General features: G+C 47.1%; 1 protein-coding gene across 4 annotated transcripts in view; it reads left to right on the forward strand.

Moving 5' to 3' along the window:
• CD2AP (CD2 associated protein) overlaps window positions 1–18,243 on the forward strand; it is a 246,503-nt gene that overhangs the window by 111,029 nt on the left and 117,231 nt on the right. For all 4 annotated transcript variants that reach the window (XM_082251739.1, XM_082251736.1, XM_082251738.1 and 1 more), the window contains exon 3: window positions 5,855–6,002. In XM_082251739.1, the coding sequence (XP_082107865.1) occupies window positions 5,855–6,002 (148 nt within the window). The remainder of the gene's footprint in view (window positions 1–5,854; window positions 6,003–18,243) is intronic.

An 18,243-nucleotide genomic window follows, 5' to 3' on the forward strand; every position in this document is an offset into this window, starting at 1 on the left:
CAACTGATAAAGTGGATCCTTAAAGCGGATTTCCAGCCTCACCTGTCCAACGGACCAGCGATGCCGGTCGCCCGAAGCCTCGCTCTTCTCCCTCTCTGCTCTGCGGCGCCGGCATCACTGGTGTGGGCACCCGGCTGTGACAGTTGTCGGCTTCACAGCCGGGTACGCACTGCGCATGCGCGAGTTGCGCTACGCGTCGTGATTGGCCGGCAATCTTCTGGGACCTCTGACATGTCCCAGAAGATTGCAGGGAGGGAGGGGGAGAGGAGAACTTCCGCTCAGGGCACCGCGGCGCTCCGAGCGGAAGTGGGAGTGGGTACCTGTCAAAACTAGGTACCCGCTCCCCCCCCAAAAAATGACATGCCAAATGTGGCATGTCAAGGGGTTAGAACTACCTAAAGCGGAAGTTCCACTTTTGGGTGGAACTCCGCTTTAAGCGCAACTCCGGGATTCTGCAAGTTTAACTTTTTCAGATCTTCTCCCCAGGCTCTATGGAAAAAAAAAACCCATAAGGCCTCTTTCACACGGGCGCTCCGTATATCACCCCATCCATTTGCGGGTGATATACGGACATAATGCTTGTCAATGGGATTGCGGATGTCAGTGGATGACCATCCGCTGACATCAGATTTGCGTCCTTTCAGTTCTGTTCCGTTTTTTTGGAACGGAACAGAACCCTATTTTTGTTCCGTTTCAAAAACGGAAAGGATGCAAAATCGGATGTCAGCGGTGTCATCCGCTGACATCCGCAATCCCCATAGACATACTTTATGTCCGTATATCATCCGCAAACGGATGGGATGATATGCGGACATACGGACCGGATGACACAAGTGTCATCGGTGTCCGTGAAAAAAAAAAAAAAAAAGTGCCGGAGCGGATCGCAATACGGTCCGCTCCGTGTGAAAGAAGCCTAAGTTTAAATTGAAAGGTTAACTCCACTTTCATGGGGGAGAAAATCAGCAAATAAAAAAACAATATAGTGTATACAATTGCGACCCAAATCAAGTTGTAATTGAATGTTGTTAATACCTTTTCAATCTGTAGCTTCACACAGAAGGTTTTTTACCTTCATGCATGTAAAGTCAGCCTTTCCAACTATTTCAAATTGCATCCAACTGTTTTTTTTTTTTTCTTTGACAAATTGCATTTGTACAACAAAACCCCTTAAAGAAAAGCTAGAGTAAAAACGCCTGCTACTGTGTTTGCTTTATACACTGTTTTTCCAGGAGAACACCTTGACTAATAATCATTTGACCAGTTGCAGAGGTACTGGTCATGTGATATCTGCTGACGTAAAGCAGGGTAACACTAGTAGATTTTTTTAAGGGAATTTTTCTTTTTAAGAACACTTGTTTGGTTTTCCAGCCATTAGTGGGGTGAAATTGACATTTGTTTTTTCGACTGTAGTGCAGGATCAGGATGAAAATGTTTTCTTGAACAACTAATTTCGAACAGTGATTGTGGTTTTCATGCAGTGAAGTCTTTTAACTCCAAAATCTAATGTTAAAAGCAAACGAATTTTAAAGTACCTTTTAACCCTTTCGCTGCAGTGACATTTTTGCATATTTTTTTTGCACACCTTGTTGAAAAGTCACTTTAGGCCTAAAGATTACATAAACCCCCCCCCCCCCCCAAAAAAAAAAAACATTATATATTTTCTGAAAGCAAACACCCTAGTGAATGAAATAGTGGTAGTTCCAAATTTTTGTGTCACACAATATTACACAGAGGTCTAGGAAAACGCTACATTTCAGTAAAACAATACACTAAAGTTAATTTTAGGGCACAAAATGCAATAAATTACCCACTTTTTTGGTAAAATATGAAAGATGAGGTTGCACCATGTAAATAGATACCCAACATGTCAAATCTTAAATTTGCATGCTACTGTGAAATGGTGGCAAAGTCCAGTACCCTATATTTTCCATAGGTGACGCTTTAAAATACCGCTATAGGTCATCAGTTTAGTGTTTACTGAGGAGGTCTTGTGCTAGAAATATTGCTTTAAAAAAGGAAAGCAAATCTTTGCTTAATTTAAAGTATTCTGTGTGCTCTGTAATCCAGGGCAGCCAGGATCCTGAGCATCCCACCTGTTGATTGGGAATTTTGGATGGAGTGTACCTTGATTTTATGGGCTTTTGCATATATTGTAACTTTTATTTTATGCTTAGTCTACCTTTTAAAGCAGTAGTAAACCACAGTTTAAAAAAAAAAAAATTCCCCTGCTAGGCAGTGTCATAATATGCTAGTATACATCGCATACTATCACAAAATGAGAGACTTGCCTTAAAATGAAGCCCTCCAGCAGCGGGCTGTCACTGCTGACAGGGCTTCCATCTTCATGCGGTCTTCCTTCCGGGTTTGCTGCCTCCGGCTACATGAGCGGCCAAGGGTGTGATGACACCACTCCCACGCATGCGCGCAGAAGCCGCTATTTATGGCACGGGCTCTTAAGGTCCGGCACGATATGCCAGACCAGGGATCCTCAAACTACGGCTCTCCAGCTGTTGCGGAACTACACATCCCATGATGCATTGTGAAACTCTGACATTCACAGTCATGACTTGGTATGATGGGAATTTTAGTTCCTGAACAGCTGAAGGGCCATAGTTTGAAGACCCTTGTGCCAGACCTTCAGAGCACCTGCATCGGTGACGTTACTGGCTGCATGCAGTGTGAATATCTCCTAAACAGTGCAAATTTAAGAGACATTCACAGTACCTACAGGTAAGCCAAGTAGTAAAACTGAATTTACTACCACTTGAAGACAGGGAATACAGTGAATGTATCAATATAGGGGATCTGTCTCAGCACGTGCACACCTGTTTTTCTGCATTACTGGCGTTCCACATTGTCATTGTGCTGGAGGAAACTGGAATCCTGGAACTTTTTGTACAATATCAGCTGACTGGATGTTCTAGAGAAGGACGTTTAGGGCCTGTTTTTGAGATTTAATTTCCTTTCTTTTACATGAGAAATATTAGTTCAGATGGTTTTGCCTGTTTAGACGAGCTGTTTCTCTGCCCTTTACCGATATTTTTCACCGCATTTGTTGAATATTGATTTTTACCAGCTAAAAAAGACTTTCCACCTATTTCCTGATAATTTATGCCACCCTAAACCGGACATCATCTATCGTTTTCAGGGGTCGGAAGAAACTTTTGTTTGACCGCTCTCTTTTTCCCCATTTTTGTTATTTTTATTCAATTTTTGTTTGTGATATATACTGCATGAATCTGGCACCAATAAAACCGCAAAGACAGTAGTTTCTCTGGTCTTTGTATGTATGTAGGCCCATTGGAGTACACCTACAGGTCATGTAGCTCAAAGAGGAGTGAGGAACTTTAGTGACACTATATGGTGTGAGTGTGGAATAATTAAGTCTTCTATATTTTTTTTTTAAATTCTAGAATTGTTTCATGCAATTACAGTATTAAAGCGGTAGTTAACTCTGTTACATTTTTTTTTCTTTTTAGGGGTCCCCAGGTGGGTTTTGTGATAATGTGCTAGCATGCTCAAAGCATATTAGCACTTTATGGCAGACTTACCTGTCAAACAGTGCCCTTCAGCGCTGCTGGATTGATCCGGTCTTCCTTCTGGATTTCGTGCCTTCAGCCGTTTGATTGGGAGTCACATAGCCATGGCACTGATTTAGGGCCAAAAATATTTGCTGAGCTGTGCATGCGCATCTCAATGTACATGATAGCTAATGGCAGTAGGAAGCCTGTAGATTTTAAAAAAAATGAAATTTACTACTACTTTAAAATGTCACTAAACCCACATCATAAAAACTATCGATAAATATGTATTATATGCTGGTCATACTCAGTCACTATGAGATTCGTTTTCTGTATTCTGCAAAAATCCTGGTTGATGCTGCCACTCTCTATCGCCACCTTCTATCCATCGGGATTTTGCAGAGCAGTGTTGTCAGCTCTGCACATGCTCAGTGTTTAGTGAGTTTCTATGCGGAGCATTTAATCCCTATAACATCTGAGCAGCCCATGTGACTATAGTCACACATGTGGGCGTATACACATTGGTAAATGACAGCCCACACCCTCCCTCCTCTTCCATGCCCACTAACTAGCTTAATACCATGGATGTTGGACATTGCATGTAGATTTATGGAGGTGTCATCTACCTCTTATTCTAAGACACATGGTGGAGCAGCGTGACAGTCTGTGACGGGCAGAAATCCGCCCGCACCATGTGATTTACACACAGAAAATTTTCATTACAAAAATATACAGTAAAGCCTTGGATTGCAAGCATAATTCATTCGGGAAACATGCTTGTTATCCAAAGTACTCTCATATCAAAGCTAATTTCCCCATAAGAAATAATGGAAACTCAAATGATTCGTTCCACAATCATTTATTTATAAATCCTTCAGTTTATAGTCCATATAAAACGATTATAGCAATGTGATTTTGTTGTATACCCATAAAATGTCCATCTACCAAAGGCAGCCTCCACAAGGGGATTAGAAGCAAAATCCAGAAGGAGCTACAGAGTAAAAAAGAGGAGAGGCGCCTCTAAGTGTAGCAATATGGTTACATTTAATGAAGGTACAACATTTATCAACTCACATGGCTGATTATTAAAAGAGGCACATCTAAGTATGCAGGCATCTGGTGTAAAGCTGTCCACATAGACCGTCGTCCTCACTGCTGGCTCTCACCGCTGTCAGTCTGCAGTTGTGACCGGGAAGACTACCCTGCAGTAGAGCGATCTGAAAGTGAGTCTTGAAGCGCACATAGAGCGCAGTGTGGAAGGAATGACATAGATAGCGGTTCGGTGAATGGTCTATGTGGACAGCTTTCCCCCTGGATGCCAGCATACTTAGATGTGCCTGTTTTAATCGACAACCATGTGAGTTGGTAAATGTTGTACCTTCATTAAATGTCCCCATATTATTACACTTAGAGGCGTTTTTTATACTCAGTTGTGACGTGACGCTACTTGTATATCAAGACATCGCTTGTTTATCAAGTCACAATTTATAAAAAAATTTTGCTTGTCTTTCAAAACGCTCTCAAACCAAGTTACTCTCAATCCAAGGTTTTACTGTACTTCTATGCCAATTTAAAACAGTTTATTGATATTTATTTTTTCTCTGTATTCCAAATGCTGTTTTTTTTTTTTTTTTTTTTACATGTGTTATCAGCAACAGAGGACTAGATGCTCCTCCTACTTATGTTTCCATGTGGACAGGTGGGAAAAGAGCTGGGTCATGTGACAGCTGTATATGCATTAAGAAAAATGTACTTGGATGTTTTGTTTTTAATTAAAATAATTACAGTGCCATCATCCTCATACAGAAGGGACAAAGTAAATTAAACAGTGTGTTTTTAGTATCACTTTTAACAAGTGCTCACTGCTATCTACAGGCATCTGTGGCCTTTACAAGTTAAAATTATGTGGTCACTATGTGGTTGAGATAGTGTTAAAATGATTGGTAACCACTTCCCAATTTTCAGGTCCTAATTAGTGAAAGTTGACTTTTAGGGCCCTTGCAATAGAAATGCATAAGCTTCTTCCAATAGGAAAGCATAAGCATCTTCCTCTGCAGCATTGCCTCCCTACTGTGGGGACAATTCTGCAGAGGCTGTATGAGCCCACAGATTGCTGGGACCAAGAGGTAGCATCTGCTCGTGACTGACACAGTTCACAAGTGAATTCTCGTAAAGGAAAATGTCAGTAAGCAAAGGGAACAGATATTTTATAATTTGTTTGGAAGGTTTTATTTTCATTTGGGGGGTTATCAACTGTTGAGGGGAGGTTCTGCTGTAGGTATAGTGTAATTTTCAGAGGTGTCACCTAATTTGTCCACTTCTGTGCCCCACAGGAAATTAAAAAAGATACAGAACCAAAGGAAGACCATGTTCCAAAAAGGGAGAAACCTGGCAATGTGGCTAGTCTGGTGCAGCGGATGAGTGTTTACGGCATTCCTGGGATTGGACCACCACCTCCTCAAAACAAATCCTTCAAGAAAAGTATGTGACTGCCATGTACATAGCTAAACATTGACTTCTTTCTATCCTCCATGTGCTTCCTGGAACATTGTATATTGTAAGCACAAAGTGTACATTCCACCTTGTGACTTCAGAACTTGTGGAGCTCCTCTATGGACTCATTTTTGGCTGTAAAAGTAACGACTGTTTGTTCATGTAATGTCTGTCAATACCCAACTCCTAAAAAAGGAAAATATGTATAGCTATAGACCATAGAGATCAGTTATCATTCACGGCTGCTGTGTTGTAGTAGACCACTGCTGAGTTATGTATAATGTGTCACAGACATGATTTTATTCAGCAAAACCAGATGAAATGCAGAGACCAGCTTATAACTCACCATTCAATCTCAGTTGAAGATTGAATGATATGAATAGTATTTGAATATAATTTTTCTTAATGCTGATAAATTCAGGGAAAGGAGTATTAGGCTACCTCTTCCCCCATCTCTTATTCTTTCTGAAAAATTATTTCTGTACATCTGTGATGGTAACTAAAATTGAAAGATTCTGGCTCTTCTGGTACAATATTTTTTATTGAGATATAAAAAAGAAGACAGGTGTAATATTCCCGCACAGGGGATACAAACAGTAGACATAGCATAAACCAGCATAGAAAATACACATATGGAGTGTGTGTTAAAGAGGAAGTAAACCCTCCTCTGCAACTTGTACCTATAGGTAAGCGTATATTAAGGCTTACCTATAGGTACTGTAAATATCTCCTAAACATGCACCGTTTAGGAGATATTTACTTTGCATGCAGCCAGTGACTTCACTGGCGCATGCGCTCTGAAGGAACGGCCACTCGTGCCGTTCCTTCAGAGCCCCGTGCCGTTACCGTCTGCTCCCGCGCGCATGCACGGGAGTGACGTCATCGTGGCTCCAGCCAATCAGATGGCCGTATGCAGCAAACCCGGAAGAAGGGCGACAGAACCCATGAGACAGGTAAGCGGTTGGGACTGCGGGGCTTCGTTCTTAGGTAAGTATTTCCTTTAAGGTATAAACTATCTAACAAAAGTAACCATCCGACCAGAGCTTGTGGTCAACTCAGGGTGCCTGCTCAGGGGCTGGAGTGTGGAGCATTTTTTCCTTTGAACATGTTGTAATAGATACAGTTTTTTGTATTTAGTCACTTTGTATCGATCCTTACTCACGATACCTAAAGATCTTTTTATGTAGAAACAAATGTAGTACCAGTGCAGAAGCGGACAGGGAAAGTGTGAGATCCGAGGAAGTGTCGAACCTGGGAGAACCCATTAATGGGCCGCATTGGGTTGTTCAAGAGAGGGAGGAGTGCAAGGAATGGGGACATGAGCCTGCTGGAGTACCAGACCAGGTCCCACAGTTTCAGGCTATGAGCCATTAGGGGGCAGATGGAGGGTGGACGCAGTTTACGGGTTAGCCACAGTAAGGCAGAAACAGGGTAACCGCACAGTCTGGGATTTCCAAAAGAACCCCAAGAGGGATGCCAGATGTAGCCTGGAGGATGGTGACCTGCGAGATTTGTGCTGCCTGATAATAATTTGCGATGTTTGGAACTCCGAGCCCACTTTGCAACCTGTGGGCATATGTGATAAATTGTGAGACCCTGGGGCACTTGTGAGCGTAAATAAACGAGAAAAGTATATTCTGGAGAAGGCGCAGGTAAAACGCAGGGACTCAGACTGGTATGTGGATGCGGCCAATGCAAGATAGTGTGGGAAATCTTCAAGATGTCATTAGTGCGGTGATGGAGCATAACAGAGGGTGGTAGTTAGTGGAGAAGAAAGAGAAGTAGGAGAGAGTCAGCTTAATCCCTAAATAATCAAGCGAGGAGCCAGCCCAGTGATATGGGAAGGTTGATTGGAAACCAGGGATTTTGGGAGGGAAATATTCAGCGTGCTGGTTTTGTGTGGATTAATCCAGAGCCTGGAAATGGCAGTAAATCGGGTCAGGAGAGATTTGTAGATTGGGTTGGGAGACAATCGGGTTGGTCAGGGTTAGAAGAGCACAGTCCGTGAACATATTCACATTGTAACACTCGCCCGCATTTGTGATTCCATTAACATTTGGATTAGCTCTAAGCGCTATGGCTAAAGGTTTAAGGGCAAGGATTAAGCGAACGGGAGAAGGGGCACCCCTACTATGTTCCTCTAAAGATATAGGAAATGAAGGTGATGGGTATCCCACATAGGGAGAAGAGTAGAGGGCAGTCAGCCGGGTGATGATCGGGTCCCTGAAGCCCCAACGTATCGCAAGTTATACCACGAAAGGCCGTCTAATGCCTTGTATACATCAAGCGAAAGGAGAAATCCAGGGATTTTGCGATAGTGTTGCAGGGTAATCAAGTAGACCACCTTCCGGACATTGTCCCCTACCTTGTGGCCTGGCACAAAGCCAACCTGATCTCTGTGGATCAGGGAGTGCATGTATAATTATGAGAACATAAGATGATACCCAAGAGTTTCATATCCTTATTCTGTAAACAGATGGGGTGGAAGGCCTGGAGATCATGGGCTTTTTGGTTCGTTTTAGGAATCCTAGAAATATGCGCTTGTAAGGAATCAGAAGAAGGCAGTGCACTCTGCTTCATACTGTTGAAGTAGGCCCTCAAATGGGGGAGCAAGAGAAGAGAATTTGCGGTAGTACAGACCAGAAAAGCCACCTGGATCCGGTGCCTTAAGCCCCGTACACACACACAGATCGTCGTCATACAAATGTTCGTCTTTTCTCCCCGGGATGTCGGTGTCTGTTGAAAAGTGCAAAGACAGCACAAGGACAGCACAAGAATTTTGTCCGCAGACTTCAGCTGACTGCAGAAGTGATGTCATGTAATGGTTAACTTTCCCTGTGTTTTTTATTTTCTGAGCATGCCCAGTCTTGCAAATCTGCGGTCTGTCGGCTGATTTCTGTACTGACAGGCGAACAATCGTCCGTTCTGGTGTCTGCAGACAAAAATTTTCATGTTTGCAAGAAAGACTCTTGTCCGCGGATTGTGTGCAGACAGCTGTCGGAGGCACCATACTAACACGCGTACAATCGGCAGATCTTTCGTCCGCCGACGTTTGTATGACGACGATCTGTGCGTGTGTACGGGGCTTTAGAAAGATGGATGCCCTTGATAGCCTGGGCTACCTCAGTTTCAGAAATGTGAAAGATTCTCACTTTTTAATAGGGAGTTGGACATTATTTCTTTACAAGATTCTTATTTCTGTGAAACAATGTTTTATTGTGCAGGAATGTTTAGTTCCAAGCCAGTGAAGATTTTATAGGGATCCAGTAGTGGTTTCTCAGTCTTTTAGAGTGAGAGTAACTCTGCCATGGCTGGAAACCTATGTTGTATTAAGCTGGTATGTTTCTATACCTTTTTTAGACCAACCTTTCAGACCACTAAAGTCACAATTGTGAATCCCGTGGACCACTAACATGAATTTTACATGTCTTATACATACAGTGCTCTGGCTTTCTACACACAATACTCTGGCTCTCTTAGCCCCCATGTGCTCGAGCACCGTGCTCACTCCTACAGTCTGTGATCGGCACTGCCATTGCAAGTCCCATCCTTCATCTCCTGCTCTGTTCTACTCCCGGCTCCTCCCTCTGAATTCACAGGAGCCAGAACTACAGAGGTGGCATCCGGTTATCAATGTGCGCTGACAATATTGACTGTCAGCATGCATTAAGAACAGCACTGGAAACACTGGGCGGTATACATCCACCACAATGTTGATTTGCAGAAGAACCCCTGGGGGGCCACCAAACATTTTTTCGTGGATCATTAGTGATCCATGGACCACTGGTTAGTGACGGCTGCTTTAAAGAAGAGGCTACCTCCAAGACATTTCTATTTGTTGCTATATATATGTCCCAAAGTGGGAGCTCACTTAAATTCGAGTTGGGGACCAAACTTCACAGCGGGGCTTTGTCACGGCCTTTTGACTTCACATACAGAATATTTGCAAAAATATGCAAAAGAAATCTGTTTTTAAAGCATTAGGCATCATTCACACAGGTGCATTTGCCTGTACAGCAAAGAAAGGGACATATTTTGGTACCTGGGATACACTTGTGGTGCACACATCTTGACAGGCTGAAATAGCCTTTGGCTGTATGCACATCTGCGGTACTTGTATACAATGCCAAATGCATAGAGAGACTTATTCCCTAAATGCAGACTTTTTGCTCTCTGAGCTTTCATACATCTGTGTTACCCGAACCATTCAAATCAATGGGATGGCTTAACGCTGTATCTAGCGTTAAGCAGCCTTTAGCATCGTCAGACGTTTTTACAGCTGTGACACTGGTCCTTCGAACATGCTGGCCCTGGTTTGTTTTTTGCTTTTTTGCAGCTTGAAAACGCCTATGCCTCTAACGGCTTCTAAATGCCTGTGTCTGCATGAGGCCATAGAATAACATGGAGGGGTGTTTTTAAGCTTTTTAAGCTAAAAAGAAATAAATAAAATCCTGGCGCTCCTAAACGCGTCTGTAAAATTGCTCTGTGCATGAGGCCTAACTCTAAAAAATGCTCAAAAACACTGACAAACGTGGTTATTCAGCAGTTTTGTGCCATAAGCTTTTGTTTGAGTATAGTATCGCTAAAAAAACACTAATGCAAAAATGCTGCAAAACTTTTTTTAACATGGCATTCTACAGCTAAAGCTACTGACGTTTTAATACCGTCCAGTGTGCATGAGGCCTTACCATTGCTGAAGGCGGAAGAAAGCAGCAGGAATGACACTGTGTGGAGGGAGAAAAGAAAAGCAGGAGAGTAGACAGGACAAACTCCACTGTCAGGCCCCATTCACACCTCAGCGTTTTTAAAGCTTGAAGCTATCAAAAATTGAAAATCTATTTTCTCTTACGTCCTCCGACAGTCGCCGCCTCTTCATATTCGTCACTATGGGGTTATTGACCTTTGCTCCGTAGGAGTAGCTAGGCAACAGAATATGTCAATATTAAAAGCTTTTAGCATATCCCACCCCCAGGGGGTGGTCCCCTCAGTCAATACCCTCCTGCTTCCTGTATCCATACCTCAGTTTCATTGTCTAGCTATCAGGAGTAGCAGGCTATTTCTGTGCTGGGGCTTTTTGTCTCAGCCTTTATCTTCTTTTTTGATTTTATTTGAGTTTTTTTCTCTCTCTTTACTTAGCTGTTATTTTTTTCAGCATTAGTTAGTTCTTCTGATGAAGAGGATCGTGCGGGCTGTGTCTCGGGCTGGCCCCCCTGGTCGCAGGTTGTGGGCCAGTGGCCTCCCAGCCTGCCATCGAGCGTTCAGTCAGGTTTTTTCCTGGCATGTGTGAACGACCCATCCCTGTTCGCTGCAGGGATGCTGCGGTGAGGTGGCTACCTCACTGGACGCCATGCGGTTTCGCACCGCAGTTCTACTGCGTCCTGGCTGCGACTCTCCCTGTCTTTTGTGCAGCTGCTTGATCGCTTGGGCGGGCTCCCCACGCCGTTCGCAAGGTAAGTGTACTCTGTGTGGGGACCTGTCTGTTTTGTGGGTGTCAGTCTGGGACTGTGTAACCCTGCATTCTGTACACACTAATGGGCTCCCTGTCTGGTTTGCTGCTTCTGTGGGCTGCAAGGAGGGGGGCCATCCTGCACTGTGCTGTGTTGCAAGTGGTGTATTTTCTCTGTGTGTCAGGCTGTATGCTGTGGGGCATGGTGTGAGACATGTTATGCATACATGCGGCGGCTGCTGCTGCGGTCCGCCATTTTTTTATTATTAGCATATGCTGGCCATTACTGTGTGAGGAGAGCGGCGCTTTTGGCGCCAAGCGCCGCCATTTTGGCGGCGATCGTTCAGACCACATGTCAGCGCTGCATGCTCTGCCTTTGCAGTCCCCCACCGGCGGCCATGTTTGTGGAGCCTTCCATAGGATTTATAGGAGCGGTCTGTATTACATCACTTCCTTTGCCCTGAGACCAGCGATCGATGCAGCAGCCTGAGGGATCTCAGGTTTATCTTCCTTATTCCTGTATTCATTGCCTAAGTTTGTTGTACTTCTCCCTGTGGGGGTCGGTGTGTGCTGTGTGTGTGCGGTGGGCTGCGCTGCCGCGCTCTTAAAGGGACAGTACCCCTTTTTTTTTCCTGCAAACTTTTGGGGCATGGATTCTCAGGAAAGCAAATTTCCTCCCACTTTAGTGGGGGGCCAAGGGTCTGCTGCTTCCCCGAGGGGGGCGATTTGGCTACCATTGTGGCTAACCTAGCTGCTCAGGTGCAGATGCTTGTGGCTGCTCAATCCACAAAACGGCCCAGAGTTTCAATTTCCTCTGATTCAGAGGGCGATGGTGATGGGGCTGCTTTGGCTGGGGTCCCCTTATCGGGGTCCCGTTCGTCCCTGGACCTTGTAGGGTCGGAAGGGGAGGCGGAGGTTGAGGGGGTTGAGGATTCCCCCCCTGGCTCGTCTGAGGAGCTTGCAATCATGGATGAATTGGTTGCTTCTATCAAACAAACACTGCATTTGCAGGATGAACCATGTCCTCCTGCCGTCCTGGCCTGTTATGGGACGCAGCGCAGACGCAAATCTGCACAGGTTTTTCCTTGCACTGAGGATTTTCAGCGCGCTGTTAGTGAACAATGGCGCAATATAAAGAAGCCTTTCGCTGTGCCGAGTAGGTTCAAGCTGCGTTATCCCTTCACACCCGCCACTGATGAACGTTGGTGTGTGCCGCCTCCGGTGGATCACGCGGTGGCAGTTTTGAATAAATCTACTGCGATTCCAGCGGAGGATACCCCGGTGTTCCGGGATCCCACAGACAGGAGGCTGGAGTCTCTTGCCCGCCATACTTACTCGGTTACCGGTTCCATGCTGAAAGCTATTTTTGCTTCACTTATGGCAGCTCAGGCTGTCGCGGATTGGACGCTGGTGCTCAGGCGCCTCCTGGTAGCTGATTCTGCCCCGCCGACAACGTTGGCTATGGTAGATCAAATTCATCAGGGTGTCATGTATTTGTGTGATGCGGACTTAGATATAGTGCCTTTGGCTGCACGTGTGCACAGCGTGGCGGTGTTGACACGCCGCTTGATTTGGCTGAAATGTTGGTCTGTGGACCAATCTTCTCGCAAAACTCTGGCTAATCTACCTTATACGGGTTCTCGCCTTTTTGGCGAATCCTTGGATACGCTGATAAAGGGGATCACTGGGGGTAAGAGCACGCTCTTGCCCCAGTCCCACAAGGCTAAGGTTGCTCAAGGTAAGAAGCATGCTTCGTTTAGACCCGCTCAGGGGTCCTTTCGTGCCTTTCGGTCGCACTATAAGGGCAAACTCTTCAAAGGCCAAGGCCCCCAAAAGAAGCCGTGGACAGGTAAGCAAAAGTCCGGCCAGTCCGGATCCGCTGCCCATAACAATGCGGCCTGAAGGGGCGCCCTCACCCAGTTCTGGGGTGGGGGACGTTTGCTCGGTTTTCTTCAGCCCTGGCTGGCCCGCGTTCGGGACTGGTGGGTTCAGGAGATCGTTCGGTCCGGTTACAAGATCGAGAGATTCTCTCTCGGCCGGCGAGCAGATTTTTTCCCTCAAATCTTCAACTGTCTCCGGAGCGTTTGCGGGATCTGCACCTGGCGGTGCGGGACCTGCGGGCTCAGGGAGTGGTGGTTCCGGTGCCTCATCGGGACAGATTTCGGGGGTTTTACTCCAATCTGTTCACTGTGCCCAGAAAGGAGGGCAAAGTACGTCCCATTCTGGACTTAAAAGCTCTGAACCGCTTTGTGCGGGTTCGCAAGTTCCGCATGGAATCCCTGCGCTTGGTGGTGGCTGCTCTAATTTCGGGAGAATTCATGGCATCCATCGATTTGAAGGATGCGTACCTTCACATCCCCATTTTCGAGGGTCACCAGAGGTACCTTCGATTCGCCATTGCGGAGGATCATTACCAATTCGTGGCGCTTCCTTTTGGTCTCGCTTCGGCTCCGCGGGTGTTCACCAAGGTGCTTGCACCGGTTCTGGCCTTATTGAGGGCCCAGGGCATCTCGGTCCTGGGGTATCTGGACGACATTCTGGTTCGGTCTGCGATCAGTCAGGGTCTGGTGAAAGTCCTGTCCGTCACGATGCAAACTCTACAGGAGTTTGGTTGGACGATAAACTTTCCAAAATCGACGCTGTGTCCGTCGGTTCGTCTTCCCTACCTGAGAATGATTCTGGACTCTGTTCAGGCGAAGGTCTTCCTGCCAGAAGACAAGCTCAGGACACTTCAGGAAGAAGTCGGGTCCCTCAGGGACGTTCCGTGCTTGTCCCTCCGGACGAGCATGCGGTGTCTGGTATTGATGGTCTCTGCCTTCGAGGCGATTCCCTTTGCACAGTTTCACACGAGGGGTCTCCAAGCGGAGATCCTGTCCAGGTGGGACGGGCGACCTCAATCTCTGGATCTTCAGATCTCGTTGAGTCCTCGCACCAGAAGGGATCTTCTGTGGTGGCTACAATCCCCGGCGGTGTCGGGGGCAAGTCTTTTCGTCCTCTTTCGTGGACGGTGATCACCACGGATGCCAGCCTGTCGGGCTGGGGTGGTGTTCTGGGCGTTCTGTCCGCCCAGGGGACTTGGTCGGAGGGGGAATCCTCCCTTCCGATCAACATTCTGGAATTGCGGGCGATAAATCTCTGCCTTCGGCGTTGGACGGACAGGCTTCAGGGCCGTCCGGTTCGGGTGCAGACGGACAATGCCACAGCGGTGGCCTACATCAACCACCAAGGGGGCACCAGGAGTGCCCGAGCGGCTCGGGAGGTGGCCGACATTATATCTTGGGCCGAGACGCACGTCCCGGCGATCACGGCAGTTCACATTCCGGGGGTGGAGAACTGGCAGGCGGATTATCTGAGTCGCCAGACCCTGGACCAGGGGGAATGGTCCCTCCACCCGGATGTCTTCCAGATGTTGTGCGCGAAGTGGGGTCTTCCGGATGTGGACCTGTTCGCGTCTCGTCTGAACAACAAGGTGGGAAGGTTCGTGGCAAGGACGCGCGATCCTCGGGCAGACGCGTCGGACGTGTTAGTGGCTCCGTGGCATCAATATCGCCTGATGTATGCATTCCCACCGATTCAGCTGCTATGCAGGTTCCTTCGCAGGTTGTCCTCCGAACCGCTCACGGTGATTCTGGTGGCGCCAGACTGGCCTCGCTGGTCTTGGTACGCAGACCTTGTGAATCTGGCGGTCAATGCTCCATGGCGTCTGCCTCTTCGAGTAGATCTTCTGTCTCAAGGACCGGTATTCCATCCTGCTTTACAGTCGCTGGCTTTGACGGCCCGGCTGTTGAAACCGAGGTCCTGAGGGATAGGGGTCTCTCCCCTGAGGTCATTCACACTTTGATCAACGCTAGAAAGACCTCCTCGGGGAAGGTTTACTACCGTACTTGGAAGGCCTATTTTGCCTGGTGTGAGTCCAGGGGGTTTTCCCCTCGCTCATACTCGGTGTCTAGGGTGTTGTCTTTCCTTCAAACGGGTGTGGACCAGCGTTTGGCGGTGGCCACGATTTAAGGGTCAGATTTCTGCGCTGGCCGTTCTTTTTCAACGTCCTGTGGCGTCTAACTCTTTGGTTAGCACCTTTGTTCAAGGGGTGCGACACCTGGTCCCTCCTAGGAGGGAGCCTTTGCCTCCATGGGACTTGAACCTCGTTCTGTCCGTGTTGCAACGTGCTTCTTTTTGAAAAGATCAGGGAGATCTCGTTGCCCATGTTGTCCAAGAAGGTCGCTTTTTTGGTGGCGATCACTTCGGCTCGCAGAGTGTCCGAGCTGGCAGCCTTGTCCTGCAGGTCTCCGTATTTGGGGATTCACTTGGATAAGGTGGTCTTGCGACCTAACCCTTCTTTTCTTCCAAAGAGGGTCTCGGAATTTCATCTCAATGAGGACATTGTCTTGCCTTCGCTTTGCGCAAAGCCTAAACATCCAAAGGAGGTGGCTTTACACTCCTTGGATGTTGTTTGGGCGATCAGGGTTTACCTGTCATCGACAAAATCCTTTCGCAAGACGGATTCTCTATTTGTCCTTCCTGAGGGGCCTCGGAAGGGCTTGGCGGCGTCGGCTTCTACCATCGCCAAATGGATCAGACAGACTATTGAGCAGGCATATGCTTTGAAGGGAAAAGTTCCCCCTATGCCTGTGAAGGCGCACTCTACCAGATCGCTGAGTACGTCTTGGGCCTGTCATCATCGGGCCTCTGTGGCCCAGGTGTGTAAGGCGGCGACATGGTCGTCCGTTCACACCTTCTCAAAGTTCTACAAAGTGGATGTTCAGGCATCGGCAGATGCTTCCTTTGGCCGCAAGGTTCTTAGTGCGGCAGTGCCTTAGGGTCCCTTGTTTTTTGGGCCCTTGGCTGTTTGGGATGTTTTTTCTTGTCCCTAAGTTATTTGTTTTTTCCTGGGTTGTTGCTCCTGTTCAAGTTTTTTTTATGCTGCCCAGCTGGTTTCCTTTCTTTGGTAAGGTTCCTTTTTTTTTTTCTGCTGTGGGTACTGCGTTGCCTTAGGCTCGGCTGAGTTTCCCACCCCCTCATGTATGCACTGCTTTGGGACGTCCCCATAGTGACGAATATGAAGAGGTGGCGACTGTCGGAGGACGTAAGAGAAAACTGAATTTTTGTAAAATCTTGCCTGTAAAATTCCTTTCTCTGAGTCCTCCGACAGTCGCCGCCCCCGCCCCTCTTTTGGGGTTTGTTTATGTACTCTACTGCTATTCTACTGAAACTGAGGTATGGATACAGGAAGCAGGAGGGTATTGACTGAGGGGACCATCCCCTGGGGGTGGGATATGCTAAAAGCTTTTAATATTGACATATTCTGTTGCCTAGCTACTCCTACGGAGCAAAGGTCAATAACCCCATAGTGACGAATATGAAGAGGCGGCGACTGTCGGAGGACTCGGAGAAAGGAATTTTACAGGTAAGATTTTACAAAAAATTACGTTTTCTTTTGTTCATTGACGGGCACAGCTCCAGAATCTTCTTGACCATTGGGTTTTGCTGCCTAGTACAGGAGTAGGACACTAGGCAGGACAAAACTTTACCATGTCTATTGGGCAGTCCCAAGGGGTATACTCCCACTTCCTGCTATAGCATTCAGTTTTTTTCTGCCTAGTCAGAATTTAAGGACGTAGTTCCTTGCTGGGATCTCTGGTCCTAGCATTTATTTATTTTTTAAACGGGGTGGGGGGGGGGGTGTCCGCATGCCGTGGGTGAGGAGCAAGCTCAGATCATGGCATTTACCCTTTGGTCGCCTCAACGCTTCGGGTATTCACAAAAGTGTTGGTCCCGGTGTTGGCATTGTAGCGGCAGCGGGGGATTGCGGTACTAGGTAACTGGATGGACTATGTTCTGCGAGCAGAGTCCCTGACTGCTCTAAAGGACAACATGGAAATGACTGTGCAGAGGGGTTCTGTTGGAAATTAAACTTCCAAAAATCTGCCCTTGTTCCGTCCACCAAGTTTGATTATCTGGGTCTGACTCTTGATCGGCTTCAGCCAGGGTGTTTTTTCCCCAGGGGAACAATAGCTCCAAAGATTCAGGACTCGGCTCCTGTTGTTCAGCAGTCAATCTTCTTTCTGGACTTGCGTGTGGGCGCTGTGCCTTATTGTGTCTACCTTCAAGGCGGTTCCGTTTGCACAGTTTGCGAAGTGGGACAAGGATCCACAGTCTCTAGATAATCCTTCCTTCCCCTGTACTGGACAGTGGTCCCTGCGGTTGCCAGCCTGTCCGGGTGGGGGAGGCGTTTTGGGCATGGATTTGCTCAAGGGGGGAGTCAAGACTGCCAATCACTATACTGGATTTTCGGGCGATAAGATTTGTCTGGCTCGTTAGATAAATCACCTTCAGGACTGCCAGGTAAGGATCTATTGGACAATGCCACAGCCGTGGCATATGTCAATCACCAAGGGGGCACAAAAAATGTCCCAGTGGCTCAGGAAGTAGCCAGAATTCCAAGGGGGATGGAACGTTTCGTTCCATCTCTCTCTGCTGTGCATATTCCAGGGGTGGAAAATTGGCAGGTGGATTACCTCAGTCGACAGGCCTTGGACCAAGGAGAATGGTCACTTCATCCGGAGGGGTTTCATCAGCTGTGTCTCTGGTGGGGAACTCCCAAGGTTGACCTGTTGGCCTCGTCTCAACAGGAAGGTGCAGAGATTCATGACATGGTATCGGGATCCTCTAGCCGATGCCAGGGGCGCACTGGTGGGTCCTTGGGCCCAGTACCGTCTGATATACACCTTTCCCCCTCTCAAACTTCTACGTAGGATCGAGACAGAAGGAATTCCGGTTATCCAT

This window comes from Pelophylax lessonae (assembly GCF_965119305.1).
Source record: "Pelophylax lessonae genome assembly, chromosome: 3".
NCBI lineage: Eukaryota > Metazoa > Chordata > Amphibia > Anura > Ranidae > Pelophylax > Pelophylax lessonae.